This window comes from Neofelis nebulosa, chromosome 12 (genome assembly GCF_028018385.1).
Source record: "Neofelis nebulosa isolate mNeoNeb1 chromosome 12, mNeoNeb1.pri, whole genome shotgun sequence".
NCBI lineage: Eukaryota > Metazoa > Chordata > Mammalia > Carnivora > Felidae > Neofelis > Neofelis nebulosa.
The window spans coordinates 92493296-92519576 of NC_080793.1; the positions used below are offsets into that span (position 1 = coordinate 92493296).

Consider the following 26281-nt stretch of genomic DNA (forward strand, 5'->3'; position numbering starts at 1 on the left):
CATAAGGTCACCAGCTGATTTTTCAGCAGAAGCTCTGCAAGCCAGAAGGGAGTGTGGCACGATCTAGTCAAGATGCTGAAAGGAAAAAACTTGCAGCTGACAACACTCTAGCCAGCAAGGCTGTCATTCAGAATAGAATGAGAGATGAAGAGTTTCCCAAACAAACAAAAGTTAAAGTTAAAATTCATCACCACTAACCGAGCCCTACAAGAAATTTTAAAGGGGCCTCTGTAAGTGGAAAGGAAAAACCACATAAGCATGAGTAAGAAAGGCAGGGAGCACAAAAGCAGTAAAATTAAGTGTTATCTATAAAACTCAGTCAAGGAATTCACAAAATAAAAGGATGTAAACTATGACACCATATACCCAAAACATAGTGGGAAAGGAGTAAAAATTTAGTGCTTTTAGAATGGATTCAAACTTAAGTGACCAACAACTCAATACAAGCTATGTATAAGATATGATATGGAAACCTAATGACAACCACAAATCAAACACTGGTAACACATATGCAAAAATAAAAAAAAAAGAACTGTAAGTATATCACTAAAGAAAGCCAGCAAACCATGAGAGAAGAGAGCAAGAGAAGGAACAGAGACGATCTACAAAAAGAATCATAGAACAAGTAACAAAATGACAAGGAATATGTTTCTATAAATAGTTACTTTGGATGTAAACGACTAAACACTCCAGTCAAAAGACATAAGACAGAATGAACTAAAACAAAACACTTAAGTGTTGCCTACAAAAGCCTCATTTCAGACCTAAAGCCACATGCAGATTGAAAGGGAAGGGATGGAAGAGTGTTTATCCTGCAAAGAGAAATGAAAAGATAGCCAGCGTAGCAATGCTTTTATCAGACAAAATAAACTTTACGACAAAGACTAAAACAAGAAACAAAGAAGGACACCCTATACTCATAAAGGGGACAATGCAACAAGACAATAACTGTAAACATGTACGCACCCAACGTGAAGGTGCCCAGACACAAAGCAGCTACTAAAAAACATAAAGGGAGTAATCAATAGTAACACGTTAACAGTAGGGGACTTTAACGCTCCACTTACGGCAATGGGCAGACAATCCAAGCAGGAAATCAGCAAGGAAACAATGGCTTTGAATGACACATTTGACCAGATGGATCCAACAGATATATTTAGAACATTTCATCATAAAACAGAGTGTACACACTTCTCAAAGCACACATGAAACATTCTCTGGAAGAGATCACAGATTAGGTCACATAACCAGTCTCATCGAATTCAAAAAGAGAGAAGTCATTCCATTCATCTTTTCTAACCACAGCACTATGAAACCAAGAATCACAAAGAAAAATTTGGAAAGACCAAAAATAGCTGGAGGTTAAACAACATACTACTAAACAATGAATGGGTCAACTAAGAAATCAAAAAGCACGTGGAAACAAATGAAAATGAAAACATGACAGTCCAAAACCTTTGGGATGTAGCAAAAGTGGTTTTAAAAGCAAAGTTTACAGCAATACAGGCCTGCCTTAAGAAACAAGAAAAGTCTAAAATAAACAACCTAACCTTACACCTAAAGGAGGTGGAAAAAGAACCAACCAACCCCCAAACCAGTAGAAGGAAAGAAATCATAAAGATTATAGGAGAAATAAATGATATGGGAACTAAACAAAAAACAAAACAAAACAATAGAACAGATCAATGAAACCAAGAGCTGATTCTTTGCAAAGATCAACAGAAGCGATAAACTTTTAGCCGGACTCATGGAAAAAAAACCAGAGGACTGAAATCAACAAAATCAGAAATGAACAAGAAAAAATAACTAACACCACAGAAACACAGAGGATTATACGAGAATATTATTGAAAATTATATGCCAACAAACTGTACAACCTGGAAGAAAGGGTAGATTTCTACTAACATATAACCTCCATTAAACTGAATCAGGAAAAAATACAAAATTTGAACAGACCAATTACCAGCAAGGAAATTGCATCACTCATCAAAAACCTCCCAACAAACTCAAGTCCAGGACCAGAGGGCCTCATAGGTGGATTCTACCAAGCATTTAAAGAAGAGTTAACACCTATTCTTCTCAAACTATTCCAAAATATAAGAGGAAGGAAAGCTTCCAAATTCATTCCATGAGGCCAGCATTATCCTGACACCAAAACCAGATAAAGACACTACAATAAAAGAGAACTGCAGACCTCCATCACTGATGAACACAGATGCAAAAACCCTCAAGAAAATATGAGCAAACTAAATTCAACAACACATTAAAAAAAATCATTCACCACGATCAAGTGGGGCTTATTCCTGGGATGTAAGTGGGGCTCGATGTTTGCAAATCAATGAATGTGATACAACACATCAACAAGAGAAAGGATAAGAACCATATGATCATTTCAACGAATGCAGAAAAAACATTTGACAAACTACAACCACCATTCATGTTAAAAAGCCTTAACAAAGTAGACCTACGGGAAACACACTTCAGCATAATAAAGGCCACATATGAAAAATCCACAGCTAACATCATCCTCAATGGTGAAAAACTGTGGGCTTTCCCCTAAGGTCAGGAACAAGACAAGGATGTCTGCTCTCCCCACTTTTATTCAACAAAGTACTGGAAGTCCCGGATGAAAGGGCGGGCCTATGCCGGCCAACTCCATCTTGTTCTGTGTCCTTCACCTTGACCACACCTCCTCCCCTTGAGTAACGACCCCCTCACCTGCCTAACAGGACTCGGACCCTTCCCCAACCAATCGGCTGAGGCCATAGCCATTACCTCACCAACTGCCCCTAGGCCCCAATAAAACCTTTGTCCTTTTGAAACTCGCTCCCCCCCCCCCCCCCCCCCCCCGGCATCTCACCGCTGCGTCGGCGCAGGTAGGGGATTGAGCTCGAGCCAGCTCGAATAAAGGCTCTTTTGCTTTTACATCGGACTCGGCTCCCTGGCGGTATTTGGGGATCATGAATTCTGGGCGTAACACCAGACACGTTAATCAGACAACGAAAAGAAAGAAAAGGCTTCCAAACTGTAAGGAAAAAGTCAAAATTTCACTATTTTTAGATATGATACTATATACAGAAAACTCTAAAGACTCCACCAAAAACTACTAGAACTGATAAATGAATTCAGTAAAGTCACAGGATACAAAATCAATGTACAGAAATTTGTTGTATTTCTATGCACTAAGAATGAAACAGACTAAAGAGAAATTAAGAACAGTCCCATTTACAACTGCACCAAAGATAATAAAATACCTAGGAATAAAGTTAACCAAGGAGGTGAAAGACACATACTCTGAAAACTATACAACCCCAGTAGAAGAAACTGAACATAACACACACAGATGGAAAGATATTCCATGCTCTTGGGTGGGGAGAACAAATATCGTTAAGACGTGCATACTACCCAAAGCAATCTACAGATTTAATGCAACCCCTATCAAAACACCGAAGCATTTTTCACAGAACTAGAATAACCCTAAAATCTGAATGGAACAACAGAAGACCCCGAATAGCCAAAGCAATCTTAAGAAGAATAAAACTGGAGGTATCATAATCCCAGACTTCAAGCTCTACCACAAAACTGTAGTAATCGAACTAGCACAAAAACGGACACATAGATCAATGGAACAGAATAAAGAAGCTAGAAATAAACCCACAATTGTATGGTTCACTGACCTTCAACAGTGGAGACAAGAATATATAATGGGAAAAAGTCTCTTCAACAAATGGTGCTGGGAAAACTGGACAGTTACCCGCAAAGTAATGAAACAACTGCTTTCTTACACCATACATAGAAACAAGTTGAAAACTGATTAAAGACCTAAATTCGAGACCTGAAACCATAAAAATCCCAGAAGAGGGCATAGGCACTAATTTCTCTGACACTGGCTGTAGCAGAATTTTTCCAGATATGTCTCCTGAGATAAGGGAAATACAAACAAAACTACTGAGACTTTATCAAAATAAAAAGCTTCTGCCCAGTGAAGGAAGCAATCAAATTTAAAGACAACCTTCTGAATGGGAGAAGTTACATGCAAATGACATAGGCAATAAAGGATTAGTATCCAAAATACATAAATAACTTACAAAACTCAACACCAAAAAAAACAAAACAAACAAAAACCAAAAAACCAAACAATCCAATTAAAAACAGACAAAAGGAGCGCCTGGGTGGCTCAGTTGGTTGAGCGTCCAACTTCGGCTCAGGTCATGATCTCAGTCTGTGGATTTGAGCCCCACGTCAGGCTCTGTGCTAATAGCTCAAAGCCTGGAGCCTGCTTTGGATTCTGTGCCTTCCTCTCTCTCTACCCCTCCCCTGCTCATGCTCTGTCTCTAAAATAAATAAAAACATTAAAAAAATTTTTTTATAAAAAAAAAAAGACAAAAGACATGAACAGACACTTCTCCAAAGACGACATTCAGATGGCCAACAGGTGCATGAAAAGATGCTCAACATCACTAATCATCAGGCCTCTAAAAGCCCTCCCTTTGCTCCTGCCCTGTGCCTGCCATCTACCCTGTTGCCAGCCAAGGCCACACCTCCTGTCTCTAAGAACCTGGGAGTACAATAAACCTGTGTTCTCCTGAGCCTCTCCTCTGTCTCCTCCTGTGGCCACACCTGACTCACCATCCCATTAAAAAATACAGACCAAGGGACGCCTGGGTGGCTCAGTCGGTTAAGCGTCCGACTTCAGCTCAGGTCACGATCTCGCGGTCCGTGAGTTCGAGCCCCACGTCGGGCTCTGGGCTGACGGCTCAGAGCCTAGAGCCTGCTTCCGATTCTGTGTCTCCCTCTCTCTCTGCCCTCCCCCATTCATGCTCTGTCTCTCTCTGTCTCAAAAATAAATAAACATTAAAAAAAAAAAATTAAAAAAAAAAAAAAAAACAAAAAAAAAACAGAACAAGCCCAAAGCTAACTGCCGAGGAAAAGCGGACTTTGCCCACATGTAAAGGTAAAAACAAATTACCAACTTCTACCAAAGCACCTGGGTTGGTCTGAGACACACAGTCAGAGCCCTGCAGACCTTTCCCAAACAGACGAGTTGAGACAAGTAAGGCTCAGGGAGGGCTATCCGAGGGGCAGCGGTCCCGGGCGTTGGTGTGTATGTACCCAGACTGGTGACGGATCCAAGCGTGGATCCCGGTAAGAATACGACTACCAGCATCACTGAGACAGTCCAGGAAATGGAAATAGAGGCTGGACGTTCGATGCTAATAAGAAACAAGCCCTGACACCGCTGGAGGGTGGCAGAGTGGTACGGTTAAACACACAGCCACCATCAGCCAGGGCCGCCACTGAGGTCCTCCGGCGTGCAATGACATAAAGCCTACCGGTTGCTTTAAAACACCTCAGGAAGATAAAAGGTAGGGTCAGAGATGCAACAAGACCGGCACAGCGCTGACAAGTGCCGGAGCTGGGTAAGGGGCACGTGGCGGGAGGGTGCACTGCCTTCTCTCCCTTCCGTTATCCTCCACGATAAAAAGTGAAAAACAAGAACCAAACAAAAAATCCTACCGAGTGCTCCTTAAAAACACCCCCCCCCCAAGTCATTGTGGTGCCCCTGACGCTCAGCCTGAGCCGTGCCCGGAGTCTGTGCCTCCTGCGCACTCCCCACTGGTGGTGCCACGGCAGGCGGTCCTAGGGACGCGGCACGAGGGAGGGGCACTGGATGGGGGACATGCTGCCTACTGGCGCCTCAACCTCTGTACTTCGGCCGAATTAACTGCATTCAGATATTTTAGGACTGTACGCTGGGCTTTTAGTAAACATCACCATGAAACTAGCACATAACCGTCCTCCTGCCGTAGCCACAAGAATGCGATTTAGAAATGCTCAGTACGTACCACTCAGCAGCCCGTATAAAAACGATCCACCGGAGAGACAGCATTTCCAATTTTCAGCTTCGAAAATATGCCACCTGCACGCCCCACCGCCCCAAGAATGGCTGGAATGAAGACCGACGTGACCAAACGTCGGTGAGAACCAGAACTTTCACACGTCACCGGTGAGTGTAAAACACACACAAGCAGTACGGAAAACGGTCTGGTACGTTCATCAACGAAGTATATCCCTCCCTACCACGTGGCCCAGCAATTCCACTCCCAAGAGAATCAAAACCAGATACTCAAGTACTGCTTTGTGAACATTCACAAGAGTATCATTCACACAGCCAAAAGGTGGAAACCACTGGCGTGTCCGTCGATGGATAAGAGGGTACACCTGTGGCCACTGGACTACAAGTCACCATGAAAGCCAGTCGAATGCCGACAGGAACACGGACGAACACCAAACGTGTGTTGCTCCGTGAAAGCCGACCGACACGAAAGGTCACACGATCGCACCACTCCGTCTATCGAGCACGTCGGAACAGGCAAACGCACAAAGAAAACGTGAGCTGGGGGCTGCCAGGGGCTGGGGAAATGCAGGGCTGACTGGGTGGGGTCTCCCTCTGGCACGATGGAGACGTGGAACCAGAGAGACGATGACCACACAACGCTGTGGATGAACTCCACGCCACCGAACTGTGTCCTTTAAAATGCGTACTTTCGTGGTACCTGAACATCACCTGAATGAAAAACAAATAGGAACGACAGACACACATACACAACGTGAGTAAATCTCAAACACCCTGACGCACGAAAGAAGCCTTACACGAAGGAGCGTGTACCACCCAGTCCCTTCACGCGAAGCTCTCAGACAGGAAAAATGATTCTGTGGCAGACCTAGAATCCACACGGGGCTGCCCCCGGGGCAGCGGCAGGGACGGGCTGGGAGGGGCCGGAGGGAGCTCCCGAGGATGCTGACGGGAGTCTGGGCCCCACAGGTCTGCGTGTGCCAAAACCCTGCAGAGGGCCTACCCAGGATGTGCGCACCTCACTATATGCACGCTTTGCCTCCAAAGAGAAACGACCCATAAACGGAGGCTGAGCTCTAGGTGATGACGTGCACGCCCCCACAGGCAGGGGCAACGTCGGCAATGTGCAACTTGGAAATACAGCAAAAAAACAAAACAAAAACAACACACAAAAAAATGATGGGCGGACAGGCCAGGGTCTGCTGGGGTCCCTTTCTTAAAAGGCCAGAGAGTAGACATCTCAGGCCCCTGAGCATCCGAGTGTTGCAATATTTAACCGTCACTTCTAAAGTCATCACGTTTAAGTAACTTGTAAAAATCTAGTCTCTTAACCATTCCGAAACGCACAACCCGGGGCATCAATCACGCACAGTGTTGCGCGACCATCATCGCTCCCCATTCCCCAAGGATGTTCGTGCCCCCATGGAAAGTGTGTCCCCGCTCAACAGGAAGTCCACGTACCCTCAACCCCCACGACCCTCTAATCCACTCTCTGCGTCTTTGTCTACTCTGGATACTTCCCGTACCACGTGCCCTGCGGAGGCTGGCTCGTTTCGTCAGCACACCGTTGTCACGTCCACCCACGTGGGCGCAGGTGGCAGGGCCGCCTTCCTTGCCATGGTTGAGGAGCGGCCACCGGACGCCTGGACCCCGCTCAGTAGCTGTCTGCGCGGGTACACACCCGGGGGGTGGGGGCTTCCGCCTTTAACTGTGGTGATAAAGCCGCTACGAACACCGGCTTGCACGCGTCCGAGTCCGTTTCAACTCTTCCGGGGGCACAGAGGAATGGAATTGCCGGGCACGTGACAACCTCCACTTAGTGTTCTGAGGAGCTGCCAGCCGGCTTCCCAAGTCAGTCTCGGCACCTCACGTCCCCTGGAGCCCCCATCTCTCGACATCCCCGCCAACGCCTGCTATTTCCCGTGTCTGACTGCGGCGACCACAGCAGGTGTGAGGAGCCAGCTCGCTGAGGCGCTCGCTTGCATTTGTGCGATGACTGATCCTTGGAGCATCTTTTCACGGGTTACTGGTCCCGTGTGGATCTTCTTGCGGAGCCGAGTCGACGCCTCTGCCTGTTTTTCAGCAGGTGTTTATCGTTGAGTTGTAGGAAGAGTTCATAGATCTTTGGACATCAAACCCTCATCAGGTATGTGACTTGCAAACATGCCCTCACATTATGCAAGTAAATTATCTTTTCACTTTCTTGAAAATATCCTCTGGCACACAGAAGTCCTTGGTTGGTTTTTATTTACGTGGTCCCGTTCGCTGTCTAATTACGAGTCATGAAACTGACTTTTGTTTTCTTCCAGCATTTTTACGGGTTTAGTTCGCACACTTAGGTCACTGCCCCATTTTGAGGAAAATGATGTATATGGTGTGAGGCAGAAGCCCAGTTTTCTGTGGTGTGTAGAAATCCAGCTGTCCCAGCACCATCTTTAAAAGTGTTCCCTGTTCTTTTAATGAACATATTTGGCCAAAGATTCACCACCCATAGATATGTGGGTTTATCTCTGGACTCCCGATCCATCCTGCTGGTTATCTTTCTCCTTATCCCACTACCATGCACTCTGGATTCTACAGAAATACCTCTGATTACAGGATACAACAGTCACAGAGCAGTCGGGATGAAAAAACCCTTACCCGAGAACACCACCGGCTTGGAGGACGCTCTTGCGCTCTGGGCGTGCTGCTTCTTTTCCAAGGCTGCCAGCATCCCCCCCAAATCCAGCTGTACTGGAACCTGGCTCTTCTTTCCACTGTTTTTAAAATTATTCTAAGGAATTAAAAAATCAGAAGTTTATTTAGAATACTACTTCTCACAACCCTTTACTTTGTGACAATCCTCTACAAGATAAAATGAAACAGATTCAGAGACCATAAAAATCTTCTAAAAATTAAAGGAATCCCAAACGATGCCACATTATCTTTTTTTTTTTTTAATGTTTATTTTTTGAGAAAGAGACAGAGTATGAGCTGAGGGGAGCAGAGAGAGAGGGAGGCAGAAGATCCCAAGCAGGCTCCGGGCTCTGAGCGGTCAGCACAGAGCCCGACACAGGGCTCAAACTCACAAACCGTGAGATCATGACCTGAGTCGAAGTCGGATGCTTAACCGACTGCGCCACCCAGGGGCCCCCCACATTATCTTTCAGTATTACTGCCACGGTTGTTTATTTCCTCCTTCTCTCAGAGCCCTGGGTTTATAATTACACCAGCAACATTTCAGTCTACGGCTACACTGTGAATAAGAGTGCATACTTATGGATAAAAAACCAAGACCTGTAGGAAGTCTGGCAACAAAAGTTTGTGTGAGGCTAAGTGACTGGTGTCACTGACTCACCCATCCAGTCTGCAACTGCCCAGGTGAGTCAACTGAATGCCATGAAGTCATGGGGAAAGGAGTCAAAATACACACAGCAGGTAAGTATTAAATTTAGGCACAGAGTGGGATATACTCAGCAAATGTAAGCTCTGTCTGGAAGACTGCTGCATGCATGCGCTCCAGCACCCCCACTCCTGCCATCCTGCCTGGACGAGGGCCCACGTCAGGGGCGAACACAAAGGGCCCCACAGACCCGCTACAGAGACCTCCGCAGGCAGGGATGGAAGGTGACCCAGTTATGACACGGGAATCCCGTTAATTTGCACACGGGCTGAGAATTTTACTTCTCGCAAATGTGAAATTAGTCCACCTCAAAAGGCAAAAGGACAACGAAGATGCTGGAGACGAGAGAAGACGCCGGCCACGTGCAACCTCTCCATCTAGGTGGCGAATCCCAAGTTCAGCCCTGAATCCACCGGGGCGGGGGGGCGCGCCTCAAGGGGACCCAGCTCTTCACTTTGTATGAATCTTGGAAGCTCTCTTATTTTGGTTCCGTTAGACACTGCTGCCTCACAAAGGAATTCTTGTCCCCCCGTATAAACGGAGTCAATTTATTCCCTTCAAGTCCAAGTTTCCTCAGCAGCCCTTGCCCCTCCTTTCTGACACAGCAGTGGCAGTCAGTGACCAAGTCTCGGTACAAAGATGACAAAACATCTGAGCTTAGAGCATGTTTCTGTCAACATGCTAGATGTGATTCTCCAATGAAGGAATGAATCACAACAAACCACCTGTCTTGGTACATAGAGAAATCTGGAAAATAAGGTTTAGCCGAGCAAGAAAAGTTCAGCCTGGAGCGGTGATGGGTTCGACGGGAACATTACCTGTGGCTGCTGTCTGGATTGAAGTCGCGGAGATGCCCCTCGGTCCCTGCGCTCAGACGCCGCAGCCAGGCTGGGAAAGTCCTCGGCGTCCTGAGCAAACCACACACCCTTTAGCCATCCGCAGACCACGAGCAAGTGTGCCTACGTGCAAGCCCTTCCTTGCTCACGTCCTTCTGTCTGTAACGAGCCCCACACAAGTCCTCAAGGGCACCCACACCAGCCCCACGCTGTCTGACTCTTAGATTTACGGAGCAATGTTGTAATCCTCCCCCCACCCCACCCCCACCCCCACAGGGCAGCGAGCAGGGTCCCGAGGACACGGGGGCCCCTGACCCCCTGGGCACAGGCTGCAAGCGTGTTGGTCTAGACTCAGGAGACAGAACCTCCCTGTCTCGTGTGCTGACCCCAAGCTAGAAAATAGGGCAGGGGGCCTCTAACAACGACGTTCCCGCCATTTAAAAGCATCTTGCGTGCTTCTGTTAACATCTCAGCTGAGTCGCAGAAGTTATGTGGGAAACGAGGGCACAAATACACGAGCTCCTCGTTGGCACAAACCAATGCTCTACAGGGTCGTAAGTCTTCAAACGTGCGACCCCAAAGTCCCCGGGGGGATGTTCCAGGAGCCCCGGGAGCCCCTAAGTATGCAAGAAAGTGTCAGGTTTGGCCCTATGCTGGATGCTGAGACACACTTCTGCCAGAGCCAGGAGCCAGGACACTGAGTCTGGAACTGAGTCAGAAGCCAGCACGACTCCGTGCAGGACATGCGCTTTCTTGGGGCGCCACAGGAAAAAAATCTACAGAGCAACGCTGGAAGTTGGATGTAACTCCCTCGGCCAGGGCCCCCGATGGAGTTAGGGCACTCTAACTTTCTCTCCAGAGTAAACCACACGGGAGTAACACTGCTGGATAGAAAAGCAGACCCCACAAAAGCCAGCGTGTCAAGGCAAGGGAAGACCAGGTGAACGAGATACTGAGGGTAAACGTGAGCCCCACGGTACACACGCTACCAGACCCCAGGCGGCAGTCCGTGTCTAGACCGCTCGCGTACTCTCGCGCTCGCTGGGCGCCCGTGCCAACTCGGGGACCACGCCGGGCCAACACAGTGAAGGAGAAGGGGGACAACTATTTTCTGTAGCACTGGGCAAAGACTATTAAAGAAAATAATGGAGACTTTCCCTTCAGAAGCCAGCACGAACCCACGTTTCTATCACCACAGACCCACTGTTACGCCATACGAGGTGAGTCATAAATATAAATGTACTTCAATCCTTGGCGGCTCTTGAATGGTCAAAACTTCGTATTTCGACTTAGACTTTTCTTTCTTTTTCTTATGCTTTCTTGAGGCTTCATTTTGCTCAGGATCGCCACCTTGTGACGCTTTGGACTAGAACAAAAAACAGCAAAAATCATGGGTTTTTAAGACATTCACTAGAGTGCTTACTCCCATGAGTCAGCAAACTTGAGATATCAGGTTGTACAACCACAGGGCAGCTCTGCTCCGAGTTTGGCTCCTCGTCCCTATTTTCCAGAGAGCCAGCGTTCAGCAGAGTAATCGAGGAAAAGAAGTCTGCTGAAATAGTTGTCACATCCGGTTATTTTTAAACTGGTAGACGTGGACAAACCTACTTTTGAGCCAAAAAAGATGTCTCTAATACCGACTCGAAGTCTTTCCAAACACTCGCGTGCCCCTTCCGGCACCACGGCCCAGTGGTCCCTAAACTACACATCGGAACCCCCTGGGGAGCCTCCGGATGGGACAACTGCCTAGGCCCATCCCACACCGGCTGATGTGACGCCACTGTTCCCACTCCCCCTCAGTCCCTTGGCCTTTCTTCAATCAGGTCAAATGCACCTTGGCCTCAGGGCCTTTGCACTCGCGCCCACACTTGGATGTAGGCTAGGACTGCATCGTCACTCCAGCTCAAGAGCAATGGCATCTCCTCGGAGCCTCTCCCTCTTCTTCCCCTCCGAGGCACTAACAGTACCTGTCTGCACAGCGCTGGACTGTCAGGACGGAAGCGCTAACAGAGCAGGGGCTCCAACAGAGCATCTGGGGTCCTGCTTCATCCCCAGCGGGGACTTGGCCTCCAGTGGTACTGAGAAGAAGGTTTACCTACTGACCCACGGGAGCTGTCCATGGAATCTTGTTAGTGAACAAGGCAACTGTGAAGGGTGATGTGTACAGAATGACCCCATTTTTGTCTAAAAGAAAAAAAACCTCAAAGAGCAAAACAAAAAAATCTCTATTTGTTGATGCTCTGGGGACCCTGAGGTAGCTCACATACCAGGCTGTTGACACAGGCTTCCCTGGGAGGGAACAACAAAGGGAGGAGAAGATGACCTTGTTCACAAGCAGGTCTTTGTGGTATTACGTTCTGATGTAACATTATCTTGATAATAAAAATTCACAGCAGAAGGCTTCAGAGGGAAAAACCATTGTGACCCCGTTATCTCCGTTACACACGAGACCACGCCCTCTGGGTTATCAGACCACAGGCGATCCCAATTTTCTCGTCTTTGGCTTAGAACACTTCTAAAACTTTCCTCGCGCCTATCATCAAAATAGAATTTTAAAAGAGATTCTGGGAAAACAAAACCTCTCCACTCTAAGAATTTAACTGAGCGCCAGGAAAACTGGTTCGGATGGCGAGACGGCAGCAGAGGGGAAACAGCAGCCAGAGGCCCACGCGCCCCATCCTGCGGCCTGTGCCCACACGCCCCGAGCTGGCGGCACCGAGCGCAGAGGGGACTCGGCTGCTCCGCCGGAGTCCTGCACATGGTTCGCAGAGCCGTGAGGGCAGGCACACAGGTGTGACCTCACCGCACCTGTCGCCAGCACACCTTCTCTCCTTCAAACTGACCGTCAACGCACAGCTCCCGTTTGCGGGGGACAGTCTGTGACACTAGGGGTATGAGAGAGTATCCCCGCCCTCAAAAAGACGGGACATCATTGCACTAAACAAACACGGCCATATTACAACCTGAAATAACGTACCAGTACACAGTGAGGTTCGAGAACACAATCTTAGACCCGTAAAAAAGGCTCTTTAAGAAATGAAACGAAGGGACCAATTAAGATGACAGCTTCAAATTACTTGAAAGGAGAGAGAAACGTGGATTCTGAAATGCTATCTTACAACAAGAAAGCTGCAGTTAGCCAAGCACCACTGACACGCAGCTGATCCCACAGTGTGGAACTCAACGGTTTTACTGTTGAGTAAACAGGGAGAGCAGCTGGAATTCAACAGACGAAGGACGAGGGGCGAAAGAGCAAGCCTTTACACGCCAGAGCGTTAAGCTTCTGCCGGCGTCTCTCCCTCAGAGACTTCACGACGGCTCACGGCCACGGAGACCACGGGTCTGAAACGGACAGGGCCCCTCCCTCGAAAAGCTCCCGCTCATGTTCCCGGACTGGGGTTCCACCTTCTCCACCGCTCGTGTTCCCGGACTGGGGTTCGACTTTCTCTCAAGGCGCAAGTGGGACCAAGTCAGATCGGGACTGCAGTACAGAATGGGACACTCCCCCAGGAGCTGAGAAGAGATGACGAGACTACCTGGTCAGGGGCAGAGAAGACCAACATAACCCAAGTGGGACACATACCTTTTTAGTAGGGTGGACGTGTTTCTCTTTGCAGGAAGGGTCCGCAGAGAAAACTTCCGAGGGTGACATACTAGCGCTTTTGGGGTCTGCTGATGAAGCAACCGTCTTTAGGTTTATCATGGAAGTAACGTTTTTAGGGGCCGGTGGCCGTTCTGTAGATAATGTCTGCCGAACAACATAACCCATTGGTGTCCAAGATAACTCTGCTCAAAGATAACCAAAATCGTTGAACAATCTCAACAGTAAAATAAAAAGACTCAGAAACTGCAAACACGTCATCATGTGAGGCGACTACTCAGGCGTAATTACACTCAGACTAGAGCTCTAAACCTTCTCCCGGAGACGACCGTACTCACTAAGCTCTCTTCCTGGAGCGGGCTGAATTCACTTGTGAGCCTAGGTGCTCTGCCCAGAAACCGGATTTCCAACTTGGGGGTGCAGGTGGGGACACAAACTGTAGTTCTGATTAAAAACTACTCCACAGTTAAGTCCGTACGGTAAACACACGAGATCAACGAGGCAAAGAGGAAATCTTGGCTCTGACCTCGAAATGGACCTTTAACACCACAGGTCAAAGATCACGGATCTGAGCCACCACGGTAACTGGGATTTCTTGCTTTTTAGGTCTCAGGCCTAAGTACGGCAATGCCGCTCCTCAGGCGCCCACCAGACTCTGTGCGGGCACAACAGGCGCCAGGCAGGCCGTGGCTCCCCCCCGCCCCCGCCCCGAGGACGCCAGACTGAGCCGCACACCATCCGAGTCACCTCTTAAGTGAAAGCCATTACTGAACCACACACGTCCCAGACGTGAGAAACGTAAAAACGTCTTCGGTCAGGACAAGCTCCTTAGACAAACCGAAGGCAGAATTACTGAACTCTTCGTGAATGTCACTTCTGGGACAGGCCGGCAGCTCTCAGTGGGGTCTGAGGCTCCCAAGACCCCGGCAGGGCCCGCGGGGTCAGAACCGTCGCCCCGACACACAGAGCGGCCCCGTGCCTCCCCGCGCACTCTCCTCCGGGCCATGGCCGGGCTTCCGGACAGCGGGGAGCTGGCTCAGCCCGCCCGACGGCCCGACGCTGAGGCCGAGCCGCGGGGAGCCGGTGGTCGGTGGAGAGCTGCACAAGTGTAAAACGAGACTGCTCTCCTCACCGCGGGGTTTTCATCTTGAAAACGTTATTTTTCACAAAAATACACTATGTTAACAGATACCGGGGGACCGGGGTTACTTGTAAGGGAATGACTATTTTGAACCGAGAATACTGCCGATCCGGACAGCGGGCACACACACGGCAGCTCCCCGGGGCTGGAGGGGTCGTAAGGGGTCGTAAGGGGTCCTGGAGCCAGAACCTCGGAGAACCACCGGGGCAGGTGACCGTTCAGGAAGCAGGTGTTCCTGAGTCCATATAACGTCTCACTTCATCGGACATGCTGGACGCATCTCTCTAGAATTCTCCGCTCCCGCTTCACAGCCCCACGCGCAGACATGGGGGGCTCGGGGCTGGCGTCCGCCTCCCGCCCCCACGAGGTCTCCGGGACGGCGTCCGAAGGGGCCCCGGCAGCCGAGGCCCGGGACCCGACGGAGGCTGCGGCCGCTCTTACCTCTGGCGCACGAGGAGGGCCCGGCTGTGGCGCCGGCGGCCACGGACTCGGCCGCGCTCGGGCTTCTCGCCGCTCCTTCACCCTAAAAGGCAAACCGGCATTTTCCTGCTGTTGCAAAGTGAAAGCAATCGCTTCATTTCTAAATACGGCGTCCCCTGCCGTTCTTAAAATCTGCAAGATACGCGCGAATGAAAAATTCCAGATAAGTGAGGCACCTGGGTGGCTCGGTTAGGCATCCGACTCTTGGTTTTCGGCTCAGGCCACGATCTTATGGTTTGTGAGTTCGAGCCCTGCCTCCGGCTCCGCGCTGACAGTGCTGAGCCTGCTCGGGATTCTCTCTCTCTTCCTCTCTCTCTCTGCCCCTTCTGCACTCTCACGCTCAGTCTCTCTCAAAATAAATAAACTTAAAATGGTTTTTTTTTGTTTTTTTTTACAAATCCAAATAAATAATAAGTGCGAAATGCCAAACCTCACTCCTGTCAGGAGAAGCCGCCCACCAAGCTCAGCTGAGCCCCCAGAGCTCCCTTCACTGCCAGGCGACAAACACCTGTGCCTTGCTTTTACGTGCACCCAGTAAGGGGATCGCAGCACACGTACCACACCCCTTGTAAAAGATCAGTGTGACACGACTTCCGCACCAGCACACAAGTGCCCACACCGCCTGCGGCCGGGGGCCCCCGAGAGAAGGCGGGAGCCACGGTTCCCCACACCCAAAGTCCACCTGAAGGCCCAGAGACAACCAATGTACGTCTTGTAACCCACACACCCTTCTGTAAAGCCAAAAAGGGCCACACACGGAGCACGAGGCAGCAGGTGACACAGGGGCAGGTGGGCACACGAAGACTTCCAGGTGACAGGCAGTGCTCAAGGCAAAAGGTAAGTGACACATTCAAATCTGAATGGGTTTAAAATAAATTCTAAAGCTCATATCCTTCAAAAATTTTCCCACTTTGCCATTTCATTAAATCTAAGCCCAGTAATAAAAAATAAAATTACTTAAACACAACCTGTTCTTCTAATAAATAGAACTTACACACTCACCGAGGCCAATGAAACACCAGAAACAGCTTTCAAGAACAATCACGTAAATTACACACATCAATAAAGATTCAGTGCCACCGGTTTTCACAAAATACTTACGACAAGGAAAAATGCCCAAAGTTTTAAAAACTCAAACATGGGTGCCTGGGTGGCTCACTTAAGCATTCGACTCGTGATTTTGGCTCAGGTCATGATCTGTTTGTGAGTTCAAGCCCCGAGTTGGGCTCTGTGCTGACAGAGCAGCGTCTGCTTGGGATTCTCTCTCTCTGCCCTTCCCCCACTCTCTCAAATTGAGGGGAATCCCCTTAGTTCCCACAACGTTCCATTAAAAAAAGATTTAAATGCTTAACACAGTTTTCTCTTGTACAACTTCAGACAAATACAGATGTTGAGCAACCTGAGGGTTGGGGTGCTCACCCCTGGAGTTCAGTTAAAAATCCACATGTTAACTCTGGACTCCCCCCAAAACTTTATTACTAATAATAGCCTACTATTGACCGGAAGCATTATTATCAACCACATGAAGGGTTAACACGCACATCCCACATTAAGCTGTATTCTTATGACGAAGAAAGCTGGAGACAAGAGAACATTTTAGAGAATTAACAACAAAAAGAAAATAAGTTTACAGTACTGTACTGATTTTATCAAGAAAGGAAAAAAAAAAAAACTCCACAACTAAGTGGAGTTCAAACCTGTGTTGTTCAAGGTTAACTGTTTTTTTCTTGTGTTTAAAGATCTACTACTAAGGAAAATCTTCCTTCTAGAAGGAAAAATTTTAAACTCCACATGTAATTTGAGTGTGAACACGTCACAAGGCCATGAGTCTGTAAATGTCCTGACACAGCACGTGTGCCTCACTTCGTCCAGATCCGCAATGCTCAAGCAGGAGCAGGTGACCACGGCAGAACGTGTCAGACCCTACCCACTGCGGCCCTCCCCGGAGCCCTGTCCCACTTCCCTAGAGTGCTCACGGGCTCGGATACGCACAGAGCAGCGGTGATGCAGACGGGGGCCCCTGGACACTCAGCTATCACACACACCCAGCCGGGGGCCACACCAAGCGGACAGCCTTGTACGTGAGGCGGCCAGCCGGCCCTCCCTGTCACGGCTGAGCCACCGGAAAGCGCCACGGTGCGACAGGGACAGGGGCCACGAGGGGGAACAGTGGCTCTTCTGCCCGCCTCGGCACCCAAGAGCGTATGAGGAAGCAGAATGCCCGCTCCACTCAAGGGGGAAGCGGACGGGGGAGCCACCCCCTTCCTGGTGTCCGTTCTCCTGGCCTTCCCGCCCTCCCACAACAGGTATTTGTCACAAGCCGTCTTAGGGACTACTGACCTGATCATGTTTTTCCTGGAACCTGGATGAACTCAAACCGTGAGACCGAATGTGGAACACGGCCTATTTTAAAGTCACTAAGCGGCAAACAGAACACACTTGCAGCCATCATTCTGCAGAGTCTGCGGACTCATCAGCGAGAGGTACGGGTCAAAGGCCAGAAAAAATCGGAAGCTACTCCCTGCAGTCCGAGATACTACTGTTTGACTACAACGACTTCTGTCGGTACCGCTAAGCAAGCTGCTCAATGCCACGCTGGCGCAGATACTCTCGAGGAGCCGTGTGGGCAGCGGGATGCTCACCAGAACCGAGCACAGCTGCAGCAGCAGGCAGCAAACACAGAGCGGCTGACTAGGGGATTCTTCTAGAACAGCAGCTGCACTCGGGGCCGCAGCCCACACAGAAGGTCCTCTGGTGACCCGCACACCAAGACCCACCGTCCGTGACAGCCACACGGGGCCGACGGGGGAAGAGGAATGGAACGGAGAGGAGGCCCCGCACTCACCTCTGCTGTCCCCGCGGCGGGTTCCCCCACCTCTCCCAGGAGAGAGAGGTCAGCTGAGGCGGAGCGCAGAGGCCCCCACCGGGGCTGCTTCCGTGTCTCTGCGATCTCCCTGTTCTCTGGACCCTGCAGTTCAGGAAAATCCATCCTGGTAAATTCAAACTCTGGTTTGGAGGCAGATGCACTTTTCTCGATGATTCTGGATTTCCTGTCCGTTCGTCTGTGATAACCATCTGTGTTTGCAGAATGAAAAGCGGGGTAAAGATGGAGGGGCCGTGCGCTAATGCGCACTCACGCTTCAACTGCACAGCAGGAAGTCTACTGCGGCTGACGCAGCGACGCGGCACCGTCCAAACGCCCTAGCTTTTGCTAGTGTTGCCAACCTGCGTGACGGTGGAAAACGGAAGGGAGCGCAGGGGCCAGCTGCTCTGGCCGGGCCACAGGGCAGAAACAAGCAACGCACACCGCAAACGTCGGGCGCAGCTCTAAAGCCAATGAACGAGTTCCCTCAATCTAATTATGCTGCACCTATAGAGTTCTGAAAATTTACAGGGAGGCCAACAATTTTCTTTTCAGTGTCAAATCTTCCACACGAGAGAGGAATTTTGAAACACAGCAAGTAAAATTAAACTTGGAACCTCTTTCCCATTTTTCTCCTTCCAAAACAGATGAATCCTAACGTGGGCTGCGACACTACGAAGCCCCTGCATTTAATCATGAGACCAGAGTCATTACGGTTAACTGCTCGACTTCCCTTTCACGTTCCCACGTGCCAAATGGTTTTGGAGTAAAGTCAACACAAAGAGAAAAGTTTGTATACCAAGTAGTGTAAGTTACACATGTAAAGAAGTTGACCGTTCCCAGAAAATAAAGCTACTACAAAGGCTTTAACTCTTGGGACGCCCAGGTGGCTCCGTCAGTTGAGCATTCAACTCTTGGTTTTCCGCTCAGGTCATGATCTCACAGTTTGGGGAGTTCAAGCCCCTCGTCGGACTCTGCTCTGGCAGCGTGGAGCCTGCTTGGGATTCTCTCTCTGTTCCTCCCTTCTTCCCTCCCTCTCTCTCTCTCAGCCCTTCCCCTACTCATGCTGTCTCTTTCTCAAAATAAACTTAAAAAAAAAAAAAAAAAAGACTTTGACTCTATATAAATAAGCCATTGAACTGCACTGGTACATGATTTACAGGAAAAAGCACCACGCAGAATCGCTACCTTTCGGCCACAGCCTGGAACAGCAGTTTCCAAGGCCAGAGTAGACAGGTCCCCTGGGTAACTACACCACCCAGGTCTGCTACTGCTCTCGATGGGATGTAAACAGGAAACTCTCCCACCTACTAAAAAGCATCCCACATGAACAGTAGAGAAGCGACTTCAAGAACGAACACGGTCAAACACAGTAGAGGATGTGGCTGCAATCTGCTTAAGGACATGTTCCAAGGCCTGTGGTGTCACCTACTCGCCAAGTGGGTTCTTGCACAGGAAAGGGCACATCATGGAGCCTCCCCAACAACAGGTCCTTCCCCAGGGGGAGAGGCCTCCAGGATCCCACAGGAGCCCACTGGCCTCTGCTCTTCTCAGCGAGCATGCTCGCAGGAACCGGCGTACAAAGGACAGTGGCGTTTCTGGGGCGAACGGGGTAGGACGACATAACATCAGAGAGTCTGTCACCACCACCCGATTTCAAATTAGCATCTGCGAGAATGTAAGTAGGATGTGAGCCTCTACCTGATTTTAGATCAGATGGCAGAGATCCGTCAGCCTTCTTGCTATCAAACTTTTGTTCATCATACGTTTTTTTCTGCAGGAAAAATTAAAAAGTTAACATGAATTAAGGAAACCTACCCTCATATAAAAGGCTTAAAATTGCAAATCTGTAACTATTCACAACTCAACCATTTCAAAAAAGCTTAAACAAAAATCAATTCTTAAAGACACAAAAGTGATAAGCAACACTTAAGTATCACGTGACAATCGACCAACTCTGTGTCTTAAACGCGCAAGCAGCCGACACACCACGGCACCTGCGAACCTTAAACACAGTTCTTGTGCCTTGAGGGAGAGCGCACACCTGCTCGCTCCGTGGCTTCACGGTCTGAAATGCTCGGTAACAGCCGGGGTGGCCGTAAGCATACGGGGCACCGGGCACCGGGCACACGCGCGGTGTAGACTCCACGGGGTAAGGAGAGTAGCTGCACGGATGGACAGCGAGCTCAGAGGACAGATACTGAGGTGGAAAAGCTGAAGCTCCAAAGGCCACATCTTCAGTATAGAGTTTCTGCCTAGATAAAAAGGGCAAATTTAGTGACAGATTTCGTACCACAAACCAAGGAGCACTTCTGGACTAGACACATTTCAATTTCTCACTACTGTTGAGGTCATTTGTTCTAGCACTGAAAGATCTGTAATAGCCAAATAAAACCTCCCAGCATTTCTTTCTTGCTCTGCAAGGACAGACGCAGACCCAGTCCCACGTGCTCGCAGCAGCGCTGAGGCATCCGTGACCGGACTGTATCACACGTCCGGCAAAGCCCAGGGACGCCCCAGCTCCTCACTCCCAGGGGGTCAAATGCTGGGCAAGACTCCCACAGCCACGCTGGCCAGCAGGGCCATCCAGACCACTCTCCCTGCAGAGGGGGCTCTAACAGGCCCTGCCGCCCAAACCCATCTGCCAGCCCCACCCAGAACCTGCAGGCAAATGGTGGCCCAGGAGCTGCAACCCTGCCAACGACACGGGCACCAGACGCCCCATCTGCTCGGGCTGCCGAAATGTGACTTAACGCTGACTCTTAGCAAACGTGGTTTTCAGCCAGGGGTTTCAAACACCTTGCAGTGAAAGCCGAACAATGGCGAAATGCTACGCAGAAGAGTTAAGACACAAAACAGGACCTTCTGAATCCCACAAATAAGCACCAGATGTGTCTGTGACTTCCCAGAGCTGCAACTTTTCTGGTAGAAAATCAGTGAAATCCCAGAGTGTGCGGGGCCACTGAAAGGCAGGAAAATCAGAGCTGACGAGGACACACCTGCATCACCTCCTCGCTGTTCAACAGCCAGAAGGTTCAGGCACGGGTTCTGCTCTGCTGCAAGGAGGAGCCTGCGCTGCAGGAGAAGGGAGTCACCGCCCAGGTGACAAGGCTAGACCTGCTACACACTTACCAGAATGTTCACTACATTCACACCCACATGGTACCTAACTGTGGACAGCCTGCTATCACGGTCTATGAACCCACGACATTTTAGAGTAAGCTCAGACCCTGTAAGATCGTCCACTAATTCTAGCGCTTAACCACTCCTCGTGTACCTGCCTCTGTGCACCTAGTCTAGTGCTGTTCTCTGCAAAGAAAAAGATTCAAAGCTTCATCCCACTATGCTAACTCTAGATGCAAATCCGTTTTATTTTATCTGAAGCTCAGAAAATCTAATAGGGAGCAGATAAAAGTGAAGAATCTGTTCTTCAGAAGAGAACACGGGCAAAGAAGACGGGTTGACAGCAAAAAAAATAGTAAAAAAGATGACGGCCCAAGTCCCCAAACAGGATAAATGAGAAGAGTGATGAAACAGGTAAAGAAGAAAAAGGGACGCAGGATCCGGTGGTTTTGAAGGCTGTGGTCATCCAGAAAATGGCCATCCAGGAGTCCAGAGACCTTGGTCCGGGTCCCGCCTCTGCTCACAATCTAGTCCCACTTTGCACAGGTCACCATTGGTCTTTCTTCCCACCGGAAAGTTGGTATTTTTCCTTCCAATCCAAGCCCGGTACAACTATGTGCAGAGAGCACCACACAATAAGATGTCACAGAGACATCCCACGGCATCTGTTGGGGCTTCAAATGGCTTGTCTGTAAAACTCCAGTTGCCACAAACTGCCCAGATGACCCTAAACCACAGAACACAACTCCCTCACGCCCATCGTCCCATCCCACCCCCCGCCTTTACACTGGCAGTGCTTCTACAGCTGGTCTGCCCCCCCCAGTCCCCATGCTCACACGATCCCCACTGAGCTCCCTGCCCACTGCTCCCTGCCCCGTCCCTACCGACAGTCCCGAGTCTCCAGGACATCCTTCCTGCAAGCCTGGTCGCCTCCTCGCCGTGCCATCTTCGGGCTCTGGCCCTCTGTCACATCACTTGAACAGCTCCACTGGTCCCATCCCACCTTCCAAAAGCTTGTCCATGGAGGGTGCTCCCCTGCACTTTCCCTCCTCTCCAGTCAGACTTGGGAGCCCACACCTGTCCTCCTTCCCCCCAAGACCTCACCCGCACCTGCAGGCCCTTACCCTCGCCAACTCCAGGTCCTGCTCTCCCACTTACAGGCTGTCCCACCGAATGGCTCACTCTTCCCCAAGTGGCACTGGAGCACCAAGCTGTACAGCTAGTCCCCAAGCAGCCCCTCTTCCCACCCACACCCCCAGGAGAGACCCCACCACTTTGCACGCATTCAGCCAGAAATCACCACAGCCTCTCTCCCACCAACACCCACACGGACCACTGAAGACTGTTCTCCTTGCAGCTGGGCTCCCCGTATTTTCTTCTCTAGCTTCGGTGCCTGCAACCCAGTCAAAGCCTTCAAGCCCCTCTCCCTCTAAGTAGAACAAGAATCTAGGAGTGAGCATAACAACACCATTTAAAACACAACCAACAGTTCCCTACCTCCTGCCTAAACCATGCCGGCTTCTCCCAAGCCCTACACCTGCTCCTTTGTCCTTGATGGTCGTGCAAAGTCTTGCCCCCAGTCCCTGCAGCCGGGCCAGGATGTGTCGGGCTCCAGCCACCGCTCCAGCCACCCAACAGACCTGAGCCACACTCTGTCCAGGACTACAGGTTCCCACTGCTGAGAGATTTTAACTTAAAAGCACCCACATATGGGGCACCTGGGTGGTTCAGCCGGGTAAGCATCTGACTCCTGATCTCATCTCAGGTCTTGATCTCAGGATCATGAGTTTGAGCCCCACAATGGACTCCACACAGGGCGTGGAGCCTACTTTAAAAAAAAAAAAAAAAAAAAAAAAAGGAAAAAGCACCCACATCTCACAGCATACTGCAACACACTGAAAGGCTCAACACTTGCCGACATCACAGCAGCTTTGGGGACTATGCATGAGCACAGGTCAGGACAGACTCTAACTCTGGTCTGGGCACTACCTACCTGAATAACTTTGAACACATGTTTCTAGCCTCAGTTTCTCAGGTGTAGAAAGAACGTTACACTTCCCTGCCACTCCATGGGTTGGGACAGGAGCACGGAAACAAGTTCCTTACGGAAAATGCTATCCTTATTTTCATCAGAGGAGATCCCCATTTACACAAAATCTGGCTCATGCAAAGACTTCTTAGTCTCCATGAGAACAGACTAGATAATCAGTTCTCGAATATGTGTATCCCCATTTTGTCCCCTTCAAAGGCCCCTGTCTTTCCTGACCCCGCCCCTCTGCTTTCGTGCCTTTGTCTTTTTTTTTCCTCAGGAAGGAATACTGTCAGCCAATCTTTTCTTTGCTTATAAAGAACTTAAAAAAAAAAAAAAAAATCAAAGCTAAAAAAGGACAAGAGATTAAGAAGCTTCATTTTTAAACTTAGCAATCCTATAAGCCTCAATTTCATCTCCATTCATGCCACTGCCAGAACATTACTTTAGCTGCAGGAATGTTTTCCACCTTTATTTTGGGTAACTGGAATCCCACCCAGTACATGGCTTCGAATCCTTGCCACTGAGTGAAATAGATCTCCTACTTTCTCTTGTGAACCACCTAAGGTACGGAACGGCTCAAACGTGATCCATGCCAACCTTCCTTTTACAAAGGATGAAATTACAACGGAAAACCTGGGTGTTCCTACCCTAGCACATATAGGCAGAACCTCCAACTCTGTCAAAAAAATACAACCTAGGGGCGCCTGGGTGGCTCAGTCGGTTAGGCGTCCGACTTCGGCTCAGGTCACGATCTCACGGTCCGTGAGTTCGAGCCCCGCGTCGGGCTCTGTGCTGACACCTCAGAGCCTGGAGCCTGCTTCGGATTCTGTGTCTCCCTCTCTCTCTGCCCCTCCCCCACTCATACTGTCTCTGTCAAAAATAAACATTAAAAAAACACAACCTAAGTACATAATAAGACAACTTGATAATTTTATTATTTATTCCAATTTTCATCTTTGGGAATACCACTGTAGAATTTATATGAAGTTTAAACTATTTTCAATCATACTATGCAGACATGGAAAAGAAACAAGTATGACCCACATTAAAGGAGTGTAAAGACAATTCTCACATAAAGGGGATACATACCTTACAAGTAAAATCTACAAGTACTCTACAGAACAACACAAAACGTTTAATACATATTTTCCTAAACTCAGCTAATAACAGAAATCTTTAGGTATTTTCTAAACACCTAAAGAATGAAATCTCAAGAAGAAAAAGGAAAACTTAAAAAACAACATAAGCCTCCTTTCAACTCAAACGTAGAAGAATTTTATAACCCAAACTCGAAGAATCCTTCTCCCCAGGACGCTTATAAACAAAAATGGTTCAAGCAAAACTCAACAATTTCCAAAGTACTATCCACACAAAGCAGCAGCCATGTTTGAGAGTCCCCACTCCTCCCCAAGCATGATTTTAAAATGTTAAACTCTAAACCCAAAGAGCAGGCTTCTTTGTCTGGGCTTTTGTCTGCCGCCCATTCCCTCTCCCATCAGATACCTGATATAGTTTCAAACCCTATGCACAAATGATCCCTGAAATTAAGTTTCCCACTAACCAATGCAACGCAATCCCCACACTTTCTTTGCCCCAAATGATGGCATGAGTGTGGGGAAAGGAAGGGAGAGTTGAGGTTTCCGTCCTGATGCAGGGCACAGTTAGGTGGTGCCACTGGCTCAGACCCTTCTCGGCTGAGGAGCATCCTCCAGTCTTTCGAGAACTTTAAACAGGTTAGGTGCGGTATATTTCGAAGTCTAACCTCCCTCCATTGGGTCCCCAGGTACCACAAGACATTGAGAAGGGTACGTACTCAGGCCCCGGCAGCTCCTGAGCACACGGATAATACGGGGCTGCACAGCTAGGGAACACACGAGCTTCCGAAGACTCTGACCACACCACATTGAGCCCAGCAAATTTGGGGACAAACGGTTTGACATCTGCTGACAACTTGATGCCCTGAGGGAAAAAAAAGGGGGAGGGGTGGTTAACTACAGACAATCTGAGGCAAGCCAAACGTGAACCAAAAAAACCCAAGAAAGCGGCTCGGTTCTAGCAGCCCCAGAAACGCTAATCCCAGTACCGTCCGTTGTTCAAATACCTCGCGCTCATAAAAATAATAATTTGTTCGCTAACAACTTCTCCCCCAACGCTTTTTATATTTAAAAAAAAAAAAGTATTCTACCAAATATTACAAAGGGCGGGGAGGGCAGGCAGTCAGAGCGGAAATAAAATCCCATCCAGAACACGTAGTGAGGACAACTGACAGCGCCCCCTTCGCTCCCACCCGCAGTGCGGGGATTCCGACCCACAACCGCCCGCCAGCGGCCAACGGAAACACAAATCGCACCGCGCAAGTTTACCTCCACCGAATGTCTCAAAAGTTACATAAAACCGTTGCTTTTCCCTCGGCGAACCATTAAGAGCTGTCTTGTGGGGACGCAGAGGCAGGCTTTGCTAGAAATCGTCCTAGCGTCCCACACCCTTGGGACTTGGACGTAAAACCCGCTCTTTCGGTTTCTCGAAGCGCACTAACATTGACTTCCGCGGCCGCGCTTACAAAGCACACTCTTCCCTTCGCGGCGGGCCGGCGGCGGCTACCGCTCCAGCACACGTTCGCACCGCTACTGGAAGCCGGCCGCTCCCCTCCACGAGCGCGGCGAGGCGGCGCGGGGTCGCCTCCCCCGGGCACCCGGACGGCCTCCCTCCAGGGGCCGCGTCCTCCCCCGCTTAGGAGGCCGCCCCGCCGCCCCAGTGCGGGGCGCCGTCCTCACCTCGCCCGCGGGCTCCCGCGGCCCCTCCGACGCCATGGCGCACGGCTCGGGGGAGACCCTGCCCTGGAGGCCAGCAGCCGCCCCGTCGGCTGGTGGCACGGACGCGCTGCGCTCCTCCTCCTCGCTTTTCCGCCTTCGGAGAGGACGCCGGGAAGTGCGTCACAGAAATGCGCCCGGCCCCGCCCCGCTCCC

At 49.6% G+C, this 26281-nt stretch overlaps 1 protein-coding gene across 5 annotated transcripts in view; it reads right to left on the bottom strand.

Moving 5' to 3' along the window:
- The window catches only part of SECISBP2 (SECIS binding protein 2), a 41132-nt gene extending 14890 nt beyond the window's left edge, over nucleotides 1–26242 (bottom strand). Inside the window, exons 1-10 of one of the 5 annotated variants that reach the window (XM_058695883.1) lie at nucleotides 26090–26242; nucleotides 25129–25274; nucleotides 20205–20415; nucleotides 19862–19934; nucleotides 18143–18372; nucleotides 15259–15429; nucleotides 13659–13823; nucleotides 11319–11441; nucleotides 10058–10147; nucleotides 8498–8630 (exon numbers count right to left, since the gene is read on the bottom strand). In XM_058695883.1, the coding sequence (XP_058551866.1) occupies nucleotides 8498–8630; nucleotides 10058–10147; nucleotides 11319–11441; nucleotides 13659–13823; nucleotides 15259–15429; nucleotides 18143–18372; nucleotides 19862–19934; nucleotides 20205–20415; nucleotides 25129–25274; nucleotides 26090–26125 (1378 nt within the window). In that variant the 5' untranslated portion in view covers nucleotides 26126–26242. Of the gene's footprint in view, nucleotides 1–8497; nucleotides 8631–10057; nucleotides 10148–11318; nucleotides 11442–13658; nucleotides 13862–15258; nucleotides 15430–18142; nucleotides 18373–19810; nucleotides 19935–20204; nucleotides 20416–25128; nucleotides 25275–26089 lie in introns of all 5 variants that reach the window. The other 4 variants (XM_058695882.1, XM_058695881.1, XM_058695884.1 and 1 more) reach the window with 4 other exon arrangements.
- Nucleotides 26243–26281: the final 39 nt, after the last annotated feature.